A 26,709-nucleotide genomic window follows, 5' to 3' on the forward strand; every position below is an offset into this window, starting at 1 on the left:
TAGTTCTATATAACCATAGTTCGTTACCCCATATTTACAGCATATGTACAGCAAATGGCTGGAACAAAAACCAGTTTGTTATATCTGTCAGTCCATTATAAGCATGTTCGTTAGACTGTATATATTTATATATTCTAGTAAATCCTGCAAAGCCCTTTCTAATTGTAGTTTGGTTGTTACTTGTTTCTCAGGATTACATATGAGGAAAAGGGAAGACTGGCTTGACAAGATATCCAGTCAAAATGTGGCACACAAGCAACAGGAAAATGTGAACAATTCAAAGCAATCCACACCATTATCTACAAAAAATGCAAAAAGCAAAGCACAAAAATCAAAACCTGACCTAGTTCATTCAGATGAAAAACAAACAATACAACACTCTGAACACACTGTCACATTAAACCCAGAATTACAAACTGACCAAAACATTGAGAAGAGTGAAAACAAATCTGATCAGTTAAAGTCAGGTGTACAAACAGATCAGCGTGCAAGTGTGTCTTCCCAGTCCAAGACGAAAGTGTGCAGCACTCCTACAGACACGGCACAGACATCTGATCAGTCTCAGCATAACCAGGGGGAGAGACTGGGAGGAAAACAAGATAGAGCCAATGATCTACAAGTAGCTGGTGATGACTGGAAAGAGGACTTGTGTACTGAAGGACAAACAGCACAAGCACAGAAAGCACAAGCAATGAGAGGTCTATCAACATCAAACAAGAGTAATTTGCGACAATTCCTGTCCAATGTTCTTGACTCTACCATTGTGAGTATATCATTAGCCTTATTATGTTGATAGTTTATTTTGTTCTGATGAAAACATTTACTGCATAGCAAATATAAAAAACAGAATCTATCATAGTGAAACTTGATTAAGACTGAATCAGTGATTTTCCTCACAACCTTGTGACCTCGATTTGTTACAGACTTAAATTTGATTTTTGATGGTTGATTGATCTACAGAAACAGGAGAACTTTTTTTAATTTTGATCTAGGAATAAGAGTGCATAAAATGATTACTTTTATAATGTCAGTAGCCAGTCAGACTAGGGACTGAAACTTGCTAGCCATGGGCTGGTGGGCAGGTAGCTGTTTCGCACTTTAACTGACAGCCACAACAAGTATTTGGTACATTCTGGCCCTTCCAGCTGAAATGGTAATGATTTCTGAGTGATGGTTCTACAACTTGGAGGTACTACATGACATGAATTGCCTTTCAGGACCTCAGCACCACTAGGAAGACCAGATACAGTCTGGGAAGTCTTACCATCAATGCTAAGGATGTCCCCGAGAAGCCTGATGGCATCCCAGCATTCCTGGCCGAAATCATGAAGAAAATAGTTCCCCGTCAGATTAGTCGCATCAAGTATGTTGTGAAGTGCTACAGCAGTTGTGAGGAGTTCCAGAGTCACTTTAATGACCAACTGGTGACCGCTGCCTGCGAGTGGCTGAAACAGTACAGTGTTGGGGTCATCATGGACAACCTCAAGTCAGGTGAGTCAGACTCTTGATGTCGGCATGCATAAACTTTGTTGGTTTGTTCTCCAGAATATGACATATGATGTGTCCAGATGTCTATTGATGTTGTCAACATATGTTAATTTTTCACATTTTTAATTCTTCTCCAGAGTCACATGATGTATGAAGTTGAATATTATTTATCAATGTTCCAAAACATAAAAGGCTCAAGTATTTTCAAGACATCAAACTTGAATATATTTGAACTATTTCTAAAGGATTGAAAAGTAAGTCAGTTTTGAGGAATGATTGACGATCTTCTTTCAGGAAGTTAAACTTTGTCTGATCGTCTAAGGCTGCTCAAGCTATCAATGTCGGCTGTTAACTAAGGCTGTTGCAGACATTGTTTTAACTTTTTTTCTAGAAGTGCTTAGTAGATTTAATAGAAACAAGGTTTAAAACTTCAGTGCACCGGTAATAATTTCAACCAATGAATGAATTTGTTTGTTCTATGGTCATTTGCAAAGACTTTTGTGAAAGTCCTGTGTCTGCCATGTTGTGTATAAACAGTTTGAATGAGAGCCTCTGTCCTTGTCTCTGTAGAGTCAGCTAATGCAGAGGATGACGATCTGTGGTCTGACTATGGCAATACCCATGTCGCAGTAAGTGGGCCAGTTGTGTAGTTGAGGACATGTACAGATTCAACACTTCTTTCTCAACAGACCACAGTATTGGGGTAACTGAGTGGTTACAATTTCTTTAGTGTTGCCAAAGATTTCCCCACATTGTTACATGTGCTACAGTGGATCCTTTTTTGTAGCTTTTGTGTCATATATTGTGGACGATGCTAGATTCAGATATGTTGCCATGTATTTTAATGAATCTATATGTATCATATAGCCATTTGGGGATTTTAGTTTTGTTAAACAGGGAAGACAGGGAAAATAATAAAAGACAAATTTGGTGAAATGATTTCCTGTATCAAATAGAACTTAAATGAAGCAATCACAATAAGCTATCGGTACTACCGGGGTATGCATACAAAGGACAAATGTCAATTTTTGTGTATTTTATCCTCCTAACTGTTTTCAGAGTGAGGCTGTGAAGTTCCTGTTGTGTGTGACGGGTTGGTCAGAGGACAGTGTGCAGGTGCCTGCAAGTTTGTTGTCAAGGTTGCTGCAGCAAAGTGAGGATGCTGTAGGTGCTGCCAAGGGAGATAACTCTGTCCTCTTCCTGACTGTATTGCTGCAAGCGGCCGGACAACAACTGTCCAATGTCGACAGGTTTGTGCCTGTGTGTCATCAGTACTTCACAGTCTTCCCATTAACAAGTATTATCAAAGTGTTTCTGTTTGGAACTCCTGAACATCAGGTTTAATGTTTTGTGTCATCAAATAAAAATGCACTTTATATACTTAAATTTATGAATTTACGTTAAGATATGTGGACAGTGCCCAGCTGCTTGTGAAATGTCTCAGTTGTGTAGCTCCTGTATCAGGACTGTTTCTTAATGTTCTATGTAAAGAATATTAACTTCCTTAAAGGGCAAGTAAAGTCAACATAGCAACTTTGCAGATTCTATTACTTAAACGCATAATTAATCACAAATGCTTGACCAAATTTAAATTTGAAAAACAGAAATAGCGTAAAACTGACGATAAAAAACGACAGGCCAAACGAAACATTGCGCCACTGAGGGGATTCCCCTTACTTGGGTTAAAACAGGTTCCCAGTGTTGGATGTGCTGCAGGCTGATGGCAAGTCTGCCTGCTACTGCCTCGGATGTTTGTATACATGATGTCTTTTTTCTGTCTGCTTATCCATTTGTTTACTGTGTCCATAGAAAAGGTCACCTTAGTAACAACACTGAAGATGTCTCCATTTGTTTATGTAGTTAGTAGCAGGCAAGTCTCCAGTCAGTGAGCAAAACACAGAAAAAGCTACTGGGGTGTGAGTTGACAGTGCGATCTTTATTTGATGTGCAATGCACATACAATAGTTGGTTCAAACTCTTCAAAAAATAAATGACATAGTATAAACACACCAATGCATTACCTACATTTAGATACAATGCTATGCACTCTAGAAATATTGTTATGCTTAATGTAACATAAACATGCAGAGCAGTAGTAACAACTGAACTGGTATTAAGCCTAATTACATCAACTTAAAATACTTGAGACGTTACGTAAGTACCGCCTCTACAAACTGCCATGATATATACGCAATATACACAAAACATACACTTAACTTACCACTATGTGGCAAGGGGCTGGCAACTATGTGTATGATTGTCAGATCTCATGGGCTTGAAACCTGTCAGACCTTTATTGTGTGGTGTTTTATTACCCAAACAGGATGTTTAGTTATAAAAGCAAGTAACCGATTGTTAATTGTTATTTTAATTATTCACAATGTCAAGATCAAGGGTCATTTCACACTTTCAACAATACATGCAAGGTTGTTATTTTTCAGTAGATTTAGGCCACCACCCAATTCCCAATGATGTTTTTCACTTTCCTTGCCCTTTAACAAGGTGTGTGCCTCACAAGAGATGTTTGCTCTACTTGCAGGATGGACGAAGTGATTCTCAGGGAGGGCAAGACACTCAGAGCTCTGGAAATACTGCTTGATAATGTAAGAGCCATGCATATAGCCATCATGACTTCCATCTTCAGAAATGCTTGTTTCTCATGCTCAAGGAGGCATACATGGTGGTCCCAGAGCCTAAGATGACATGATTTGTCTCCCTTAGTTGTGCCATGATCATGGGTTCAAATAAAAAAATCACCTTTCATCACGTTGAGATTTTCTGCCTCATAAGTTGATATGGTAATAAAAACTGAAATAGTGTTCTCACGTAACCTAAGACCTCACTCACTCAGCCCAGTCCATCTAACAATAGTATCTCAAGTATACGCCCACTCTTCCAAATGTTTAGATTGACTGGATGAAACTTATGTGTTAACTGACCTGTTTTACATATTCTCAAAACTAATCGATGGACTTGAAGGTAACAAGATACTAAATGGGCTTATACCAGGGACAATAAATATCAAGGAGGTTCATTAAGTGAAAACTGTGATGTCATATTGAGGAATAATCTCACATTTTGGTACAACTGTAATGTTATATTGAGGAGTAACACTCACACGAAGGGGCAACTGTGATGTTATATTGAGGAGTAAACCTCACACGAAGGGGCAACTGTGATGTTTTATTTAGGAGTAAACCTCACACAAAGGGGCAACTGTGATGTCATATTGAGGAATAATCTCACATTTTGGTACAACTGTAATGTTATATTGAGGAGTAACACTCACACGAAGGGGCAACTGTGATGTTTTATTTAGGAGTAAACCTCACACAAAGGGGCAACTGTGATGTTATATTGAGGAGTAACACTCACACGAAGGGGCAACTGTGATGTTATATTGAGGAGTAACACTCACACGAAGGGGCAACTGTGATGTTATATTGAGGAGTAACACTGACACGAAGGGGCAACTGGGATGTTATATTGAGGAGTAACACTGACACGAAGGGGCAACTGGGATGTTATATTGAGGAGTAACACTGACACGAAGGGGCAATTGTGATGTTATATTGAGGAGTAACACTCACACGAAGGGGCAACTGTGATGTTATATTTAGGAGTAAACTTCACACGAAGGGGCAACTGTGATGTTATACTGTAAACAGTTATATTTCTGCGCCGTTAAAATATTGCGAATACCACACCAAAGACAATACTGCGACGAGATATTTTTGCGAGTTGCCGTGTTGAGATGACCCCTCGATTACCAAACAATAGCAGCTTCTCTCCGAAGCTAGTTAATCTGAGTTGGTCGGAAAGTTGACTGGAAGAGATTGCAAGGGGTAACAGTGACACTAATTGGTCTGTTTACACTGTCATTTGTGATGTATTGTGTAACCATTCTGCATTCATTTGTGTTTTTAACTTATTGAGTAACTTGTGGTTTTGGTTGATGATTTCAACATTTGATGACGTGTTGCAATGAATAAAGTATGTAAGTATTACTTATATTATTTTTGCGTTTTTAATTTTCTCGTTCGCAAAACTCGCAATAATAAAACGGTCGCCAAAAATTCCCTGTTTACAGTATTTAGGAGTAAACCTCACACGAAGGGACAACTGTGATGTTATATTGAGGAGTAACACTGACACGAAGGGGCAACTGTGATGTTATATTGAGGAGTAAACCTCACACGAAGGGGCAACTGTGATGTTATATTGAGGAGTAACACTGACACGAAGGGGCAACTGTGATGTTATATTGAGGAGTAACACTGACACGAAGGGACAACAGTGATGTTATATTGAGGAGTAACTGCCATGTTAAGGGGCAGCTGTGATGTTTTACTGAGGAGTAACCCTCACATTGGATCTGTTTCCAGGGGACTGCGGGAGCTGTTTTAGCCATTGCTCTGGAGAAGGAAGTGACAGAGGCTGCCCAGGGACTGGTGAGTTCTTGAGGACAGTTATTGGCAGTGTAACCGGAGCATGCTAGTTGCATGTAACATTACAGATAGTACTGGACAAACCATGACGAACATCAATCAGTTCTGCTTTATCAGATAAATTAAACCATCTTTGAAACAGTATCAACACCTCAATACCTCAGAGATCTTGTCAGTCGTCATGTTACCAAATCATGCACTTCGGTCTATGGACAACTCCAACTTGAACCAGCTAAGTACCAGAACAAATATGGGACAGAGAGCATTTATGCAGCTGCTCCAACTGTCTGGAACACTCTCCCAGTTTCAATCAGGACAGTTCCATCAGAAGCACCTATATCAAAACGGCTCTAAAACCTCACTTTTTCAAAATTGCTATCTGACAACTAGACCAACAACTAGATTCTTCTTCTTTATCAGGGCAATTACTTTGAGAAGTCATCACTGTTTGGTCCCCTCCTGGCAGTGTCCACGGTGCCAACCAAGTTCCAACAGAAACGCCAGATCACCTTGACAGGGAATGCAGCGTCACCATTCACATCTATGAGGGGGTTCCCCAGAGTTACCGAGGCAGATCTCCATCTTGTTGAAGTATGTTCATGATGGCCGGCCTTATACTTGTGTCTTGCTGAGAAACAGTAACCTTATTATTCAAGAGGCATCACTCTGTGCCCTTGTTGGGTGATGGGAAATAACTTATTCAGGGTCCACAGGTGGCCCAGCTGCCTAGGACACAGCTGCCAGGATTCATAGGACTACATTTAGGCATTTCTGAGAAAAACACATGTGTCGATTCAGGCACTTAATTGCATGAAATGGAATATACGAGAAATCATCATTTATATGGCCTCCACATCGACATTTTGGCACTTGTCATGGCCTAGTATTGTTATGCTGAAAAATAACACTGTTAATGCTCCACTATATTTAATAGCAAATGAGGATTTATTCAGATGTAATATTTTCTTTTCAGTTTTAATGTATTTTTACTAAGTATCACTTAAAAAAGTCATTTTTGTGAACCTGATTTACGCTGAAGGGGTCGTTGTCAGCTCAGGTACTACAGAAATATACACCAGGTATGTTTCTGTATACAGAAATATACCCTAGCCAAACATACCTGGTACCTCTAAACGGTGGACAAGTCCATATACCCCTGCCAACAACGACCCCTTAATTAAGCCCCATTTACTATAGAGGCACTATCCTTCAGTTGTGGTTTCTGCTTCCTTGTAGTCAGCAATCCAGGAGGGACTTCATCGTTGTTGGAATGTGGTGTACAACGCTCTGATGAAAGTTGTAACCTCCAGGGCGTCGAGGGAGCAGGGCCTGTCCTGGATCGCCAGTGTCATCAACCTGAACGAGTTACGCACTTCAGCCCTGCTACAGAATGATTCGCAGGTTCAGGCCTGCTGCACTGATGGTGAGGCGCTGCCGGAGTTCAATACCCAGGGTTGTAGTGCCACAGGCTTTAGTTCTGCTGATAGGTTGTGATGTTTTGAATTCATAGCTATCCAATATACAGTCAAGTCTCATTAATCCGACACTCGTTAATCAGACAATTGGTTTTTATCCAACAATAGTGATGGGAACAGATTAAATCAGTGCTAATAACCGTTAATCCTACAGTCTCACACTCCGACTCAGACACACCAAATTTGCAACAAATTGCTGTAATCACTCATTAATCAGTCTTGTTTCTCTGACACAGAGATCAGTGTACTCCGTGGTCATTTGCCCACAAGTTTTTGAGTCGGCTAGTAGGTGCATATTGCAACAACTGCGGAGATAAACTCGCTTAAAAATAAACAGTGAATGTTTTAAGCAAACAAAATAGTTTTTATCACATGCTTATGTAGCGGGATGGTGGTGCTAACACTGAATGAGTTAGCCACATAAGTACCTCCCTCTCATAACCCCCTTGTATTCATTATATATATATATACATTTTCATCTATTATCACCATCACTTCATTCTGTGTTCATTATATGTCGTCCTTTTCTGCAGTTGAATGTCAGCCAACTAACATCAACCCTGATACCCTTTTGCAGCCTCTGTGATTTCTCCAGCTTCACCTGGACTTCCCCAATCTCTTTTTAGATATGTCCACCACTTCATGTCAATATGAAGCATCTTGACTTCCTTTAATACATGTCATATGCTACCTTTCTTCTGATTGGCCCTTTGGTCCACTTCTTTAAACTTCCTTTCTCACCTGCCCTCATGCATTCTGCATGAACTCTTTATGGAGGGAGGACTCTTCTTTCCAGCTTCCCTCCTATCATCTGATAAAAGTGAATCATCATCATCATCATCATCATCATCATCATCATCATCATCATCATCCAAGAACTGCCTCTTGTTATAACTAGCAGCCCAGCAGTGGTTGAACACAACATGCCACGCCTGGCTACACTTAGATTACCTCAGTCTCATTAAAGTCTGATACAAGTTCTCGCTACCGCTGAGGACATCCCATTACAGGTCAAAACAACCTTTTGCATAATTTGACCGACCATACACATGTTTGTATCGTTATCTTTCGTGTAGTTGTCCAATTTTCGATCATGAACTTTGATACTACGGAATTTTGTTTATCTGACATACTCGTTAATCCGAAATAATCGTATGCAACCAACCTTTTTGGAAGAGCGAGATTTGACTATATATGAATATATGTATATCAAGAATTATTCTGACACTGAACTGTATTGACATTTGAGTTTCTTTTAAGAAATGATTAAGTCAACAGATGGTTGATGCATTCACTATCCCTCACATATGTGCCCGGCCTATGCCAAATGACTAGATGATGTAGCTGTAAATATTGCACACTATACTTGATCCCTGTTGTTTATCAGCCAATATCATGTAGCTGTAATGTTGCACACTATATTTGATCCCTGTTTGTCAGCCTATACGATGTCGCTGTAAATATTGCACACTATACTTGATCCCTGTTGTTTATCAGCCTATATCATGTAGCTGTAATGTTGCACACTACATTTGATCCCTGTTTGTCAGCCTATATGATGTAGCTGTAATGTTGCACACTATACTTGTTCCCTGTTGTTTATCAGCCGCTATGATGTAGCTGTAATGTTGCACACTATACTTGTTCCCTGTTGTTTGTCAGCCTATACGATGTAGCTATAATGTTGCACACTATACTTGTTCCCTGTTGTTTGACAGCCTATACAATGTAGCTATAATGTTGCACACTATACTTGTTCCCTGTTGTTTATCAGCCGCTATTGATGTAGCTGTAATGTTGCACGCTATACTTGATCCCTGTTTGTCAGCCTATACAATGTAGCTGTAATGTTGCACACTATACTTGTTTCCTGTTGTTTATCAGCCTATACGATGTAGCTGTAATGTTGCACGCTATACTTGATCCCTGTTTGTCAGCCTATACAATGTAGCTATAATGTTGCACACTATACTTGTTCCCTGTTGTTTATCAGCCTATACGATGTAGCTGTAATGTTGCACGCTATACTTGATCCCTGTTTGTCAGCCTATACAATGTAGCTGTAATGTTGCACACTATACTTGTTCCCTGTTTGTCAGCCTATACAATGTAGCTATAATGTTGCACACTATACTTGTTCCCTGTTGTTTATCAGCCTATACGATGTAGCTGTAATGTTGCACGCTATACTTGATCCCTGTTTGTCAGCCTATACAATGTAGCTATAATGTTGCACACTATACTTGTTCCCTGTTGTTTGTCAGCCTATACAATGTAGCTATAATGTTGCACACTATACTTGTTCCCTGTTGTTTGTCAGCCTATGTAATGTAGCTGTAATGTTGCACACTATACTTGTTCCCTGTTGTTTGTCAGCCTATACAATGTAGCTGTAATGTTGCACACTATACTTGTTCCCTGTTGTTTGTCAGCCTATACAATGTAGCTATAATGTTGCACACTATACTTGTTCCCTGTTGTTTGTCAGCCTATGTAATGTAGCTATAATGTTGCACACTATACTTGTTCCCCGTTGTTTGTCAGCCTATGCAATGTAGCTGTAATGTTGCACATTATACTTGTTCCCTGTTGTTTGTCAGCCTATACAATGTAGCTGTAAGGTTGCACACTATACTTGTTCCGTGTTGTTTATCAGCCTATATGATGTAGCTATAATGTTGCACACTATACTTGTTCCCTGTTGTTTGTCAGCCTATATGATGTAGCTATAATGTTGCACACTGTACTTGTTCCCTGTTGTTTGTCAGCCTATATGATGTAGCTATAATGTTGCACACTATACTTGTTCCCTGTTGTTTGTCAGCCTATACAATGTAGCTGTAATGTTGCACACTATACTTGTTCCCTGTTGTTTATCAGCCTATATAATCTAGCTGTAATGTTGCACACTATACTTGTTCCCTGTTGTTTGTCAGCCTATATGATGTAGCTATAATGTTGCACAGTATACTTGTTCCCTGTTGTTATCAGCCTATAGGATGTAGCTGTAATGTTGCACACTATACTTGTTCCCTGTTGTTATCAGCCTATACCATGTAGCTGTAATGTTGCACGCTATACTTGTTCCCTGTTGTTTGACAGCCTATACAATGTAGCTATAATGTTGCACACTATACTTAATCCCTGTTTGTCAGCCTATATGATGTAGCTGTAATGTTGCACACTATACTTGTCCCCTGTTGTTTGTCAGCCTATACAATGTAGCTGTAATGTTGCACACTATCAGCCTATATGATATAGCTGTAATGTTGCACACTATACTTGATCCCTGTTGTTTATCAGCCTATACAATGTAGCTATAATGTTGCACACTATACTTGTTCCCTGTTGTTTATCAGCCTATACGATGTAGCTGTAATGTTGCACGCTATACTTGATCCCTGTTGTTTATCAGCCTATACAATGTAGCTGTAATGTTGCACACTATACTTGTTCCCTGTTGTTTATCAGCCTATACGATGTAGCTGTAATGTTGCACGCTATACTTGATCCCTGTTGTTTATCAGCCTATACAATGTAGCTATAATGTTGCACACTATACTTGTTCCCTGTTGTTTATCAGCCTATACGATGTAGCTGTAATGTTGCACGCTATACTTGTTCCCTGTTGTTTATCAGCCTATACAATGTAGCTGTAATGATACACACTATACTTGTTCCCTGTTGTTTGACAGCCTATATGATGTAGCTGTAATGTTGCACGCTATACTTGTTCCCTGTTGTTTATCAGCCTATACAATGTAGCTGTAATGATACACACTATACTTGTTCCCTGTTGTTTGACAGCCTATATGATGTAGCTGTAATGTTGCACACTATACTTGTTCCCTGTTGTTTGACAGCCTATATGATGAACTTCTGTGGGATGCTGCTGGAGTTCTTCCTGCCCATCTACAGTGACAAGGCCAAGCTGGACAAGATCAACCTGGGATATTCCACGTCAGAGGCGTGTCGGCTCAACTACGACTTTGAGACATGTCTCGCTGGGGGACAGATAGGTGTGTCACTGCTGTATCTTATGTCATCATAACAATCATGCACATTATAACCTCACATCATGTTCATGTCTCATGTTCAGCCTTATAAAAAGGTATGTACATGCTGCACTTAAATGAAAAGAAATAGTTGCAAGATTGTCGCTTTTCAAACCTACATGATAGCAGGTAGTGATTTCATTTTCAACATTTTCTTTTACAATCTTTCACATACTTACTCAAGCAAAATGGTTTCAGTGAGTGACAAATCTCAAGAGCGAGAAGTGGGCACTGTCCCAGAGGATCTACAGTCCCAACACAACTTCATCACAGAATGCTTCCACTTGAACCAGAGAGCCCTCAGTGTGGGTGTCCTACCTACCATCACACACTACAACAGGATGCAGAGGTGAGTAGCCCTCAATGTGGGCATCCAACCTACTATCACACACTACAACAGGATGCAGAGGTGAGTAGCCCTCAGTGTGGGTGTCCCACCTACCATCACACACTACAACAGGATGCAGAGGTGAGTAGCCCTCAGTATGGGTGTCCCACCTACCATCACACACTACAACAGGATGCAAAGGTGAATAGCCCTCGGTGTGGGCATCCAACCTACCATCACACACTACAACAGGATGCAGAGGTGAGTAGCCCTCAGTGTGGGCATCCAACCTACCATCACACACTACAACAGGATGCAGAGGTGAGTAGCCTTCAGTGTGGGCGTCCTACCTACCATCACACACTACAACAGGATGCAGAGGTGAATAGCCCTCGGTGTGGGTGTCCCACCTACCAGCACACACTACAACAGGATGCAGAGGTGAGTAGCCCTCAGTATGGGTGTCCCACCTACCATCACACACTACAACAGGATGCAGAGGTGAGTAGCCCTCAGTGTGGGCGTCCTACCTACCATCACACACTACAACAGGATGCAGAGGTGAGTAGCCCTCAGTGTGGGCATCCAACCTACCATCACACACTACAACAGGATGCAGAGGTGAGTAGCCCTCAGTGTGGGCATCCAACCTACCATCACACACTACAACAGGATGCAGAGGTGAGTAGCCCTCAGTGTGGGCATCCAACCTACCATCACACACTACAACAGGATGCAGAGGTGAGTAGCCCTCAGTGTGGGCATCCAACCTACCATCACACACTACAACAGGATGCAGAGGTGAGTAGCCCTCAGTGTGGGCGTCCTACCTACCATCACACACTACAACAGGATGCAGAGGTGAATAGCCCTCGGTGTGGGCGTCCTACCTACCATCACACACTACAACAGGATGCAGAGGTGAATAGCCCTCGGTGTGGGTGTCCCACCTACCATCACACACTACAACAGGATGCAGAGGTGAGTAGCCCTCAGTATGGGTGTCCCACCTACCATCACACACTACAACAGGATGCAGAGGTGAATAGCCCTCGGTGTGGTTGTCCCACCTACCATCACACACTACAACAGGATGCAGAGGTGAGTAGCCCTCAGTATGGGTGTCCCACCTACCATCACACACTACAACAGGATGCAGAGGTGAGTAGCCCTCAGTGTGGGCGTCCTACCTACCATCACACACTACAACAGGATGCAGAGGTGAGTAGCCCTCAGTGTGGGCATCCAACCTACCATCACACACTACAACAGGATGCAGAGGTGAATAGCCCTCGGTGTGGGTGTCCCACCTACCATCACACACTACAACAGGATGCAGAGGTGAGTAGCCCTCAGTATGGGCGTCCTACCTACCATCACACACTACAACAGGATGCAGAGGTGAGTAGCCCTCAGTGTGGGTGTCCCACCTACCATCACACACTACAACAGGATGCAGAGGTGAGTAGCCCTCAGTATGGGTGTCCCACCTACCATCACACACTACAACAGGATGCAGAGGTGAGTAGCCCTCAGTGTGGGTGTCCCACCTACCATCACTCACTACAACAGGATGCAGAGGTGAGTAGCCCTCAGTGTGGGTGTCCCACCTACCATCACACACTACAACAGGATGCAGAGGTGAGTAGCCCTCAGTGTGGGCATCCAACCTACCATCACACACTACAACAGGATGCAGAGGTGAGTAGCCCTCAGTATGGGTGTCCCACCTACCATCACTCACTACAACAGGATGCAGAGGTGAGTAGCCCTCAGTATGGGTGTCCCACCTACCATCACACACTACAACAGGATGCAAAGGTGAGTAGCCCTCAATGTGGGCATCCAACCTACTATCACACACTACAACAGGATGCAGAGGTGAGTAGCCCTCAGTGTGGGTGTCCCACCTACCATCACACACTACAACAGGATGCAGAGGTGAGTAGCCCTCAGTGTGGGTGTCCCACCTACCATCACACACTACAACAGGATGCAGAGGTGAGTAGCCCTCAGTATGGGTGTCCCACCTACCATCACACACTACAACAGGATGCAAAGGTGAATAGCCCTCGGTGTGGGCATCCAACCTACCATCACACACTACAACAGGATGCAGAGGTGAGTAGCCCTCAGTGTGGGCATCCAACCTACCATCACACACTACAACAGGATGCAGAGGTGAGTAGCCTTCAGTGTGGGCGTCCTACCTACCATCACACACTACAACAGGATGCAGAGGTGAATAGCCCTCGGTGTGGGTGTCCCACCTACCATCACACACTACAACAGGATGCAGAGGTGAGTAGCCCTCAGTATGGGTGTCCCACCTACCATCACACACTACAACAGGATGCAGAGGTGAGTAGCCCTCAGTGTGGGCGTCCTACCTACCATCACACACTACAACAGGATGCAGAGGTGAGTAGCCCTCAGTGTGGGCATCCAACCTACCATCACACACTACAACAGGATGCAGAGGTGAGTAGCCCTCAGTGTGGGTGTCCCACCTACCATCACACACTACAACAGGATGCAGAGGTGAATAGCCCTTGGTGTGGGTGTCCCACCTACCATCACACACTACAACAGGATGTTTAATAGCTACTTGACAATCCTAAACAATCGTAAAATAACCGTGGGTATAGACCAAACTCTATCGGACCAATGTCCCCTAGAAAATGGCACTCCTCAGGGCAGTATCCTCAGCCCCACCCTCTTCAATATAATGATAAACGATCTATTCGAGGGCCTATCCCCTAAAGTAAACACATTCAAAATTCGTGGATGATGGAGCCATCTGGATCCGCACTAAAAGCATGAAAATGGCCCAAAATTTACTCCAAAAATCTCTTAACAAAATACAACAATGGGCTGACAAATGGGGCTTCTCCCTTAACTCAGAAAAAACAACAGGAATAGTATTCAAACATAAAAACATGAAACCCGCCTCCCCAATCCTCCAGCTAAACAATCAAACAATCAAACAATCAAATTTCAAAAACAAACCAAATTCTTAGGACTTATTTTCGATGAACATCTCACCTGGGATGCTCACATCCAAAACCTAACAACTAAATGCAGTAAAGACCTAAACACCCTAAGATGCCTAACTGGCTCTAACTGGGGAGCCTCCAAAGATACTCTCCTCTCTCTCTACATATCACTAATTAGATCAAAACTAGACTACGGCTATGCCATATACAACACCCTTAACAACTCCCTATCTAAAAAACTTGACTCAATACAATATCAGGCTCTCAAACTAATTACACGCACCCAACATGGCACCTCCTACACTTCACTTCAGGCCTTAACAGGAGAGATGCCACTAAGTCTACGCAGGGAACAGCTAAGCTTAAATTTCTGGGCCGCGTCCCAATCAAACCCTCTCATCCAAAACTTAATAAACCAAAACATCAGCCCTAAAAACCAAGCTCTAGCTCGTAAACACCCCTTACTTACCCCAATATCCCAAAGAATAACAAACTACCTAAATGAACACCAAATTAAAAATCTTAAACAAAACTGCAAACAATCAAATATCTTCACCCCTAAACTTAAAATACCCAAAATAGACACAACACTAGCTAGCCAAATAAATAAACAAACTGACCCAAACATAGCTAAAACTACCACACTAGCATACATACACGAAAATTGGCCAAATTGGTGTCACATTTACACGGATGGATCTTCAGATCCGACCTCCAAACACACAGGTTTCGGAGTCCATACCACACAACCAACTAAAACCACACAATCCTTCCGACTCCCAAATAACCAATCAATATTCACGGCAGAACTAATGGGCATGGCCTCAGCCCTCCATAATCAAGAATCCAAAAACCACAAAAATCCTAATACTTACCGACTCCCTAAGTGGACTGCAAGCCCTCCAAAACAAAAATACCAAAAAAAGACCTAAATTAATAAATCAAATACTTAAAAGCTCCAACGACCTAACTAAGGCAGGCAAACAAATAACCTTCTTGTGGATCCCCGCCCACGTAGGAATATACGGTAATGAAAACACAGATAAAGCAGCTAAACTATCCCTCAAAATCCCAGAAATAAGCTTAAACTTACCCATCTCAAAATCAGAAATTAAAAGTGTAAACAAGCAAAAAATCACCAGAAAATGGCATAACCTTTATCTAAACTCAAATAGCCAAATCAAAAAAGTGCTCAGCAAACCACTAACCAAACCAAAAATTCTCCATCCATCAAAAAAAATCGACAGAGTAATCACTAAACTCCAAACAGGACACACCAACCTAAATAACCACCTAAAACAAATAAAAAAACACACTACAGGTAACTGCCCACATTGCAAACAACTAGAAACCCCAGAACACGCACTCATCCACTGCACACACTACCTAACACATCAAGCCGCATTACAAACCACCCTCAATCTAAACAAGGCTCTCACTCTAGAAGCAATACTAAACCCACAAAATAAACTAGAAAACTTCAAGGCCTTAGGCGTATTCTTAATCAAAACGGAACTAATAAAACGCATCTAAAAACACTATAATCCACCAAATCAAAATTACATAAACACACAAACATCCACCATACCCAGCTACCTTAGTTCTCCTCCCCAACCCCATCGGCATCTATTCCAAATCTCAAAATTCCCAAATTCTATATAAGCAACCCCTAAAGCCCCCTCTTAGGGTTGCACAGGCCACCTTCGCCCCTTTCGGAAACACATTAAATGGCCTGGCCGGGCCCGTGTGTGAAATACGCATCAGTCGGAAAGCGCACGTTAAATCTCCAAAGTAAGTAAGTAAGTAAGTACTTGACATTTTATGAACATATCTTTGTAATGTTTCTTTGCAGAGACCTGCAGTTGAAAATGGAGGCTGTAAAGGGAAGCAATCTTGAAGAGGAGGTACGCAACCAGCATGTTGTAAGTAAACAGAAAAGTATTTATCTCTCTATTGCAGTTAGATGTCATTATGTACATTCAAATGCTGGTGCCATGCATCTGTTCATCTGTAGTCCCTGTAGTCTATGTTAGTCACCTGCATCTGTTTCAGTTGCTGACGCTGATGTGGGATGCCTGTCTGTGTGACCAGGAACTTGTCCGTAGTGTCACAATGTTCTATCTCTGTCAGGCTCAACTGCTGCAGAATCTTTTGAAGGTAGCTGGAGAGGTCAGTGCCATTCATTACCATTGTTAAGCAGCGCTGTTTGCTGGAATTTGAACTGACTGCCACTGCAATTGGTTTTTCCAACCACACTCTAATGACAGATGGTAGACTTCCTATATACCCTTGGAGAATATTTCTGACATATGATTGGATGAGCAGAGCGGTACCAGTCACTCAATATGAACTGGGAATAAATAAAGCTTGTGTGTGTGACAACTTGAAGATTTGTGAATGGAATTTGGGTAAACTTAGTACACATGAACTCTTACGGTGGAGTCTCAATCCTATCAACTTTTGTGTGACCTCCGTCTGTGGTTAAGGTCACTGAAGGTCAAACTGTGAAAAAAGTTTTAAATTTCATGAAATTTCAGATTAATTCATGATAAATCTAAGCATCATCCAATCACTTATGTTTGACCGTCCATATTTATGTCAATACCTGTCATGTGTAATGTCTGTTTAAAGGTTTGGGTAGCTTTGAGGGTGATTCACTCATGAAATTATTTGTAAATAGTTTCATTCGGGAAATAATGTTAGCATGGTATGGAAAATTCTTATTTGTCACACAACCATAGTTTGCAGAAAGTTACGTTCTTGCAAGTGATTGCATGACATTGAAGGTCAGGGTATCTCAGTGGAAAACAGATGTCCCAATAAGCTTGTGGATACATAATATCTTGAGCATTAATGGATGAAATTTGACAAAACTGTATGTATACATGATCTCTATCCAGTTCATGGCAGAAATTGAAAGCCAAGGTCATCAAACTGGAAGTGTTCATAACTTGGTTGTTACAGTAGCTTGAGGCATGTTCTTCTTCTCTTTCAATGTTGTGCTGCATTGGGCGTGTGTTTTTTTCCCAAACTGTAAGTGACATTATTGAACTGGTTGTGCTTATTACTTTGTTATTATGGTAGGTAGAGGTATAGTCTTTTCTGTTTAAATGATCTACTACTGCACTGACAATGTGTTTTCCAAAACCGGAAGTGATGTGATTTGTCACCTGGTGTGGACTGTCACCTGGTGAGGACTGTCACCTGATGTGGACTGTCACCTGATGTGGACTGTCACCTGGTGTGGACTGTCACCTGGTGTGGACTGTCACCTGGTGTGGACTGTCACCTGGTGTAGACTGTCACCTGATGTGGACTGTCACCTGGTGTGGACTGTCACCTGGTGTGGACTGTCACCTGATGTGGACTGTCACCTGGTGTGGACTGTCATCTGGTGTGGACTGTCACCTGATGTGGACTGTCACCTGGTGTGGACTGTCACCTGGTGTGGACTGTCACCTGGTGTAGACTGTCACCTGATGTGATTTGTCACCTGGTGTGGACTGTCACCTGGTGTGGACTGTCACCTGATGTGGACTGTCATCTGGTGTGGACTGTCACCAGGTGTGGACTGTCACCTGGTGTGGACTGTCACCTGGTGTGGACTGTCACCTGGTGTGGACTGTCGCTGATTGTCACCTGGTGTGGACTGTCACCTGGTGTGGACTGTCGCTGATGTGGACTGTCACCTGGTGTGGAGAGGTCAAAATGGCTCATGATATATGTTTCTGATGGTAGAGTTTTGGGACATTCAGGAAATGGTGGGGTTGGTTGGGACTGCTTCTGTTTATATGAACTGCAAACACATTTCTAGTTTCCATCTAGTTCCACATAAGTTATCAAAATATCCTTGATCAGACACGTTAATATGTATCACCTGTGTTGCCATTACACATTTGCTACATTTACTAGATTTCTTGTTCTTTCCTAGGGATCATGTAAGGAGGAGGAGAAAGTGAAGGCACAGAAGAAAGCTTTTGCCATGATACCAGAGTTCTGTGTGAAGGATATGGCCATCTGGTTCCGGTTTGTCGCCACCCATGCAGTCCATGTCCACAAGGGAATTTTACAGGGTCTTTCAGTGAGTTTCCATGGATACCAGTACCTATGGACCTGTAAATGCAGTAACATGTATCATTGTTGAGGACCTGTATTACACCCTCTATGCTCTGTCCACAGATCTCAACCTTTGTTGACTGCTGTGTGAGTCTTCTGGAGAGGCCTGACCTCATGCCTGGTCCTATCCCTGCCAGTAAGATGGTCTCCTGTTTGCTCCAGTTTGTCAACTCATCTAAAAGGCAAAGTTCAAGGTATAGGTACCATGTTGTTTCTAGATAATTCTGGGGTGATAGTAGAGCATTTAACTTCTTAAATCGTCATCAGTGACAAACCAATATCAACATGGTCAATATCTATAAAGATATGTCAAGACAACGATACCCTGATTAGCTCGTTACCTGAGTGTCCCCCTCATCCTGGTGAAGCAAGCCACACCCCAGACAGGCATGGCAGCGCTGTACTTGCTGTCACAGCCAAGTGATCCTCCATAGAATGAGAAGATGCTGAGATGACTCAGATAAAGAATTTTCCTTGTAATTATTAATCATGACTGATTTCTAAAAGTAATTTCAGTAAATCTTCACTGGGGTCATATAAGGGACAAGATCACTCCTTTCATGTATTATGTATTATAATAGTATATGTGCTCAAGTGTTAAAAGTAGCATATATGAAATGAGAGTTTGGGTTGTGTCTTGTGTACATGGAGTTTGTGACAGAGGTCTGATGTCTGACTCTATGTAATGGTGTCTTGTGTACATGGAGGTTGGGACAGAGTTCTAACTCTATGTAATAGCGTGTTGTGTACATGGAGGTTGTGACAGAGTTCTAACTCTATGTAATGGTGTCTTGTGTACATGGAGGTTGTGACAGAGTTCTAACTCTATGTAATGGTGTCTTGTGTACATGGAGGTTGTGACAGAGTTCTAACTCTATGTAATGGTGTCTTGTGTACATGGAGGTTTTGACAGTGGTCTGATGTCTGACTCTATGTAATGGTGTCTTGTGTACATAGAGGTTTTGACAGTTGTCTGATGTCTGACTCTATGTAATGGTGTCTTGTGTACATGGAGGTTGTGACAGAGGTCTGACTCTATGTAAGGGTGTCTTGTGTCCATGGAGCTTGTGACAGAGGTCTTACTCTAGGTAATAGCGTGTTGTGTACATGGAGCTTGTGACAGAGGTCTGACTCTATGTAATAGCGTGTTGTGTACATGGAGCTTGTGACAGAGGTCTGATGTCTGACTCTATGTAATAGTGTCTTGTGTCCATGGAGCTTGTGACAGAGGTCTGACTCTATGTAATAGCGTGTTGTGTACATGGAGCTTGTGACAGAGGTCTGACTCTATGTAATAGCGTGTTGTGTACATGGAGCTTGTGACAGAGGTCTAATGTCTGACTCTATGTAATGGTGTCTTGTGTACACAGAGGATGGGGCTCCGGTCTGATGTCTGACCTGGCTGCGATGGTGGAGACATGTCCATCTGTACAGAACCAGCTGGGCCCAGCTCTCCTCAGAACCTATGTCAGCGTTGATGTCGTTGAGGGCCTGGATGTGGACAAGGATGAGTTTGACAAATACTCGGCAAGGTGAGAATTAATCCTCACAACTTTGTCATATAAATGGAGAGTAGTCAGTAGTCAGTAAATGGTGTAGAGGGGACATATGAACCTAATTCATGATATTTAGTCACTAACACAACCTTCTGCTTCTAGAGTGTTGTTAAGAGGAACATATGGTTTGGCTCTTGATCTTAACCCATGACACCAGAGTCTCCCAAATGTCTGACTCGTATGTTTCTGATGTCAGATCTGAGATTGGCAAACTAATCGAACACCTGTGGAGGAGGGCTGATTGCCGGACATCCATCGTCCAGCAGTGTGAGAAGGAGATATTTCAGGTAGGAGTGTTTGTGCGCTCACACAGGAACCTGGGAAATGTAGGGCTTGTGCTACTTTGAAGAGGTTGTCAGTTCCATTACTCACTTGCAGATTTTTGTTTCAGTCGACCATGTGTTGAAAATTGATGTGTCAGAATATTGTATAGCACAGCCTGCAACATTACTACTTTATCATGGTGGCTTGTAAATTCGTGTGTCGGAACGATCAGTGCTTGAGTGACAGCACCATTAACAGTGTTACAGCTATAGTATTGTGCAAAAAAATCCGGAAATAAATCGTATACAATTAAAAGATTGATAACAATGTTTTAATCAATGAAAATTTGTATAGCTTCACATGGTGATCTGCAGAGTCATCTCCCTTGTTGTTAGGGCTAGTCACATGATGGTCACACGAGCAGACGGTATCTTCACGGATCCTCGAACGTCAGATTTTGACAAAAGAAACCGTCCCTATTATATGTACACATTTGTTCAAAATTGCAAGTTTTATAGCATGACTGTCATTCCTCTTGCTACTGTCTACAGTAATCTAAAGAAGTTTGGCTCAGGCAGTAATGCATCGTGCCCTGTTGCCATCACTCAACTGATGTTTTCCTAAAAACAACTTGCTTTGGATATTGGGAGAAGAGGGGGTCTTTGACATCAGAATGGACAGTTAGTAGAACTCTACTAGAAGTGACTGTCCTGATGTGGCGGTAAAGTCACTGAAAGTTTGGCTAATGTGATTCTTACAGATGAGTGACTGTTCCAGTTCTTCAAGACCTCTGAAAAATATGTCCGAGAGGAGGAATGTACATGAATAGGGTTCCAAACTTTCCTCTGTGCCTGAAAGTGCATGGTGATAACTCTATGGTGGGAGTCACTCTCCTTATCTTTGTGGAGGCTAACATTAACACAGAAAAGTATTGTCAAATTCTTCAGTAAGGCCTCTTAGAGCCTGCCATAGGACAAAGTAACATTCCATTTTGGCTACAGCAGGAAAATGCCCGATCCCATACATCAGCGTTCACAGAACACTGGTTTAACAAGAAGCACATTACTTTATGGATTTTCCTGCTGGTTCACCTGAAAATGCTATCAGCTCATGAATGCCAATGTTAAGAAGTTGCAGCCAGAAAATCTTGCCTGATGGAAGGGCACAATGACCGCAGACAAATTCAATAGACAATATGACCTTACCATCTAAGCACGTTGAAATATATTATATATTTGTTTGCAAAATTCTGGATTTTGTTAACAATGCTACAAATGATAGTGACCTGTAATAAAATCAGGTCAAACAAACAAGTGGTAGAAAGCATGAACAACAATCCATGCCATAAAAACCTGACATGTATGTGCTGTCACATTCTTACTGCATGTTGTAGCTAGAAGCTAAGTCTCACAAGTTCAATATTCTGCTGACTGCTGTTGCCAGAACTTCCTGGGAGCCATCCTAGACACACTACTGTACATGCTCCACGACAGTCTCTCCCGGCTTGCCAACATCAAGAAGATTGAAGTGGCCAAACAGAATGGTATTCAATTCATGACAATAAATAACAATGATAAGTTAAAAAGCACTTAATGTAAGGTTGGTGCAAGTAGGAATATTGTGTCAACCAGTGTATTGATGAGATCAATACACCCTGGGTATGTGATAATGGGAGATGAGATCCTAGCAATACACCCTGGGTATGTGATAATGAGAAATGAGATCCTAGAAATACACCCTGGGTATGTGATAATGGGAGATGAGATCCTAGCAATGCACCCTGGGTATGTGATAATGGGAGATGAGATCCTAGCAATGCACCCTGGGTATGTGATAATGGGAGATGAGATCCTAGCAATGCACCCTGGGTATGTGATAATGGGAGATGAGATCCTAGCAATGCACCCTGGGTATGTGATAATGGGAGATGAGATCCTAGCAATGCACCCTGGGTATGTGATAATGGGAGATGAGATCCTAGCAATGCACCCTGGGTATGTGATAATGGGAGATGAGATCCTAGCAATGCACCCTGGGTATGTGATAATGGGAGATGAGATCCTAGCAATACACCCTGGGTATGTGATAATGGGAGATGAGATCCTAGCAATACACCCTGGGTATGTGATAATGGGAGATGAGATCCTAGCAATGCACCCTGGGTATGTGATAATGGGAGATGAGATCCTAGCATTACACCCTGGGTATGTGATAATGGGAGATGAGATCCTAGCAATGCACCCTGGGTATGTGATAATGGGAGATGAGATCCTAGCAATACACCCTGGGTATGTGATAATGGGAGATGAGGTCCTAGCATAACACCCTGGGTATGTGATAATGGGAGATAAGATACTAGCAATACACCCTGGGTATGTGATAATGGGAGATGAGATCCTAGCAATATACCCTGGGTATGTGATAATGGGAGATGAGATCCTAGCAATACACCCTGGGTATGTGATAATGGGAGATGAGATCCTAGCAATACATCCTGGGTATGTGATAATGGGAGATGAGATCCTAGCAATTCACCATGGGTATGTGATAATGGGAGATGAGATCCTAGCAATACACCCTGGGTATGTGATAATGAGAAATGAGATCCTAGAAATACACCCTGGGTATGTGATAATGGGAGATGAGATCCTAGCATTACACCCTGGGTATGTGATAATGGGAGATGAGATCCTAGCAATACACCCTGGGTATGTGATAATGGGAGATGAGATCCTAGCAATACACCCTGGGTATGTGATAATGGGAGATGGAATCCAAGCAATTCACCCTGGGTATGTGATAATGGGAGATGAGATCCTAGCAATACACCCTGGGTATGTGATAATGGGAGATGGAATCCAAGCAATTCACCCTGGGTATGTGATAATGGGAGATGGAATCCAAGCAATTCACCCTGGGTATGTTATAATGGGAGATGGAATCCAAGCAATTCACCCTGGGTATGTGATAATGGGAGATGAGATCCTAGCAATACACCCTGGGTATGTGATAATGGGAGATGGAATCCAAGCAATACACCCTGGGTATGTGATAATGGGAGATGGAATCCAAGCAATTCACCCTGGGTATGTTATAATGGGAGATGGAATCCAAGCAATTCACCCTGGGTATGTGATAATGGGAGATGAGATCCTAGCAATACACCCTGGGTATGTGATAATGGGAGATGGAATCCAAGCAATTCACCCTGGGTATGTTATGATTAAATGATATTATTTTTACGGTCTGTGGGCAGATAAATATATGGTGAGGGTTGATATGAGGTATGATTTCCATCACCAACAATACCATCTAACTGGATTTGTCTACCAACTTGTTGTTCAGCCATTCAGACATTCATCATCAAATACCCCTTGTGTGTGGACATTGATAACTGACCTCTAGTGCCTTTTCGAACTGCATTGTATAAAATTGGAGTATGTAATAATGGAGGTGATCGGCCATGTTTCAGAACCTGAGTGGAATGCTCTGTCTCTGCAGGAGAAGAAGGACAAGGAACACTTCCTGAAGAACGAGGAACACGTGGGGAAAGGATTCATGGCCATGGTACACAACACAATGCCTGAATCCCATGTATCTGTGTTTCCTGTTGCTTGGTTGTCTGTCACACAAGTAGATGCCCCAACAGCTGCTAACTTGTAAAACCATACGTGGTCCCTACATACTGTGTGTTAATGATGTTTTCCCGGAACAAAACTCAGTGCTTGTGTCTAGTTTTCAAGGCCTCGATTAACATTTCTTAAGTCTTAATTATTGTGTTCGGAGACAGTTGTTTGGTAACCTTATTGTTATGTCTTTAACAGATATTTAGCAGCTTTGTGAAACTTACATGTCACTTAGGTGATAAACATGGTGTCTTTTCAATGTAGAGTTGTGTAACATTTAGATTTGACAGCGATGAGGAAGTAGGATAACTGAAACTGGAAATTGTCAAGTTGCTTATAACTTTGAAATATTAGTATGAAAATATTCAGACATGTTCACATGGCTAAGAAACTACACCGATTTCACCTTGCATGTTCACCAAACATTACATTTAAAGCGCAGTGCTGTATGTGTATTTCCACTCTATCATGACAGAACTAAGTGTCCACTGTGAGTCTCCGTGTTAGGTGATGAGGAATTTGGTGTGGGTTGAGTCCAATGTTCGGAGTAGGATGTCAGCTTGACTCGCATCACTCTGTTCTTTGTGATGCACTACATGTAGGGTCGCACTTGGAGACAGAGAAGGCCTCATTTTGGACTCACCCTTGTTCCTAAGATCTCTTAGCCAATTTCTATTGTGTTCGCTGCAAAATGTTCCTGTCACACATATTTTGAATAGTGTACGTACTGCATCGCTGTAATGAGTAACCTACAGAATATCCTCATTTCAAAAGGTGATAGAGAAATAAGTATTGTCCTGAAGATATTAGCTTCAGCAATGCACAGACATTTCAGTCCAAGTTGTTAATAAATTGTGATTTGAAAGTTTGGATTGACTAATCAGAATCAAGTATTTTGTCAAAGTCATGGTAGTGTAATAATGCAGTTGTCTGAATGTCACCTAATAATGAGTTATGGAAGAACAACCTGATCATATCCCCCAGGCTAACCAGACTCTGGAGTTTATTGACCTGTTGACGAGAGCCGAGGAGGTGGCGAGATGCTTCACACGACAACCACTAGCCAAGAGAGCAGCATCAGTGGTGAGTGGGGATCTGTCTTGGAATCCTAGGGGATGTTATGCATGTCTGAAGATGAACGTGAGCAGCATCAGTGGTGAGTGGGGATCTGTCTTGGAATCCCAGGGGATGCTGGCACGTCTCAGGATGAACGTGACCAGGGGCGCCATGTTGTCTCGTCCCAGCTTCTGGTCTCATAGCCATTGTTTCTCTGATTTATCTGTAGGCTTACACTTTTCTCACACTGAGATTATTTGTGTAAATGAAGTCATGAGAATGTTTAACCTTACCTGCTAGGGATACGAACCCTCTGATTGTGAAGCCACTGGTATAGGGGTAAAGGGCTGATACATGTGGAAGAGTATTGGTATTAATCTTAATATTTCTGTTAAAGTGTAAAGAGTTCTCAGTGATGATTTTATATACAAAGTCATTTTGTAATATTCTTCATCATCATTGTTCTACATGTTCCTAGTGCTACAACAGCTAGGTCAAGCTATAATGTGTACTGTGTACTTGTTTTCAGATCTGTGGGTTCTTAGAATCTCTATGTGGATCCAAAGCAAAGGATTACAAGGTGAAAGACTTTGAGAAGTGAGTCGTGAAGAGTTCATAGGGCTGTGTTTATCATAATGAGTGGAACACTGGAGTGTTCAGACTTCAGAAGTACACCTGTATGCTATGTGATATGACCTAGTACAATAATATAGTGGAATTCAATAGGGCTGTACCCACTTGAGAACCCTGGTTAGAACAGGTCCCACACTCGACTGCTGGTCAGGTGACTAAGTCAGAGCCGCTGGTCAAGCTTAGTGATTGGGCTGATTGCATGTCATCATTGGATCTAGCTCATAATGTCAACAACTGTCTAGCAAGAACAGGCTTCTAGAGTTACATGGTATAGTTGGAATAAAGCAACAAACAAACAAACTTAAGGTCTGTGTTCATTTCGTCTTGTCATACCTCATGCCCTGTATATCTAAAGATAGGTAGCTTACATATGTCTGGCCACTATGTAACACTTTAAATATAGTATAAATATACTCAACCAATTTCTGCTTGATGCTGATTTGTTTCAGATACAACTTCAGTCCACAACAGCTACTGTTGCAAATTACAACAATCTTACTGAGAATTGCCCGTGAGGTGTCTGCCTCAAAGGACAACTTCCTGGTGAACATGGCAACTGATGCTGAGTTCGATGCCAGTAACCTGGATAAGGCCCTCTCTGTCATCAGCTCCAAGGGCCTGGCAGAGGAGGACAGTCTCCAGCAGTTCCAGCACCTTATACACCAGGT

General features: G+C 42.1%; 1 protein-coding gene and 1 pseudogene across 1 annotated transcript in view; one reads left to right on the forward strand and one right to left on the reverse strand.

Annotated features, from left to right (window-relative positions):
- Positions 1-26,709, reverse strand: part of LOC139463766 (uncharacterized) — a 272,927-nt pseudogene that overhangs the window by 82,039 nt on the left and 164,179 nt on the right.
- LOC139463761 (uncharacterized) overlaps positions 1-26,709 on the forward strand; it is a 70,172-nt gene that overhangs the window by 27,094 nt on the left and 16,369 nt on the right. Inside the window, exons 5-25 of the mRNA XM_071245047.1 lie at positions 192-763; positions 1,218-1,491; positions 2,059-2,117; positions 2,548-2,738; positions 4,028-4,091; positions 5,874-5,939; positions 6,357-6,527; positions 7,173-7,359; positions 11,275-11,430; positions 11,665-11,815; positions 16,643-16,712; positions 16,843-16,959; positions 18,722-18,871; positions 18,970-19,100; positions 20,277-20,438; positions 20,659-20,749; positions 22,170-22,269; positions 24,199-24,293; positions 25,337-25,435; positions 25,938-26,005; positions 26,491-26,707. Of these exons, the coding sequence (XP_071101148.1) occupies positions 192-763; positions 1,218-1,491; positions 2,059-2,117; positions 2,548-2,738; positions 4,028-4,091; positions 5,874-5,939; positions 6,357-6,527; positions 7,173-7,359; positions 11,275-11,430; positions 11,665-11,815; positions 16,643-16,712; positions 16,843-16,959; positions 18,722-18,871; positions 18,970-19,100; positions 20,277-20,438; positions 20,659-20,749; positions 22,170-22,269; positions 24,199-24,293; positions 25,337-25,435; positions 25,938-26,005; positions 26,491-26,707 (3,191 nt within the window). The remainder of the gene's footprint in view (positions 1-191; positions 764-1,217; positions 1,492-2,058; positions 2,118-2,547; positions 2,739-4,027; positions 4,092-5,873; positions 5,940-6,356; positions 6,528-7,172; positions 7,360-11,274; positions 11,431-11,664; positions 11,816-16,642; positions 16,713-16,842; positions 16,960-18,721; positions 18,872-18,969; positions 19,101-20,276; positions 20,439-20,658; positions 20,750-22,169; positions 22,270-24,198; positions 24,294-25,336; positions 25,436-25,937; positions 26,006-26,490; positions 26,708-26,709) is intronic.

This window comes from Haliotis cracherodii, unplaced genomic scaffold (genome assembly GCF_022045235.1).
Source record: "Haliotis cracherodii isolate W230 unplaced genomic scaffold, xgHalCrac1.p SCAF_16, whole genome shotgun sequence".
NCBI classification, from domain to species: Eukaryota; Metazoa; Mollusca; class Gastropoda; order Lepetellida; family Haliotidae; genus Haliotis; species Haliotis cracherodii.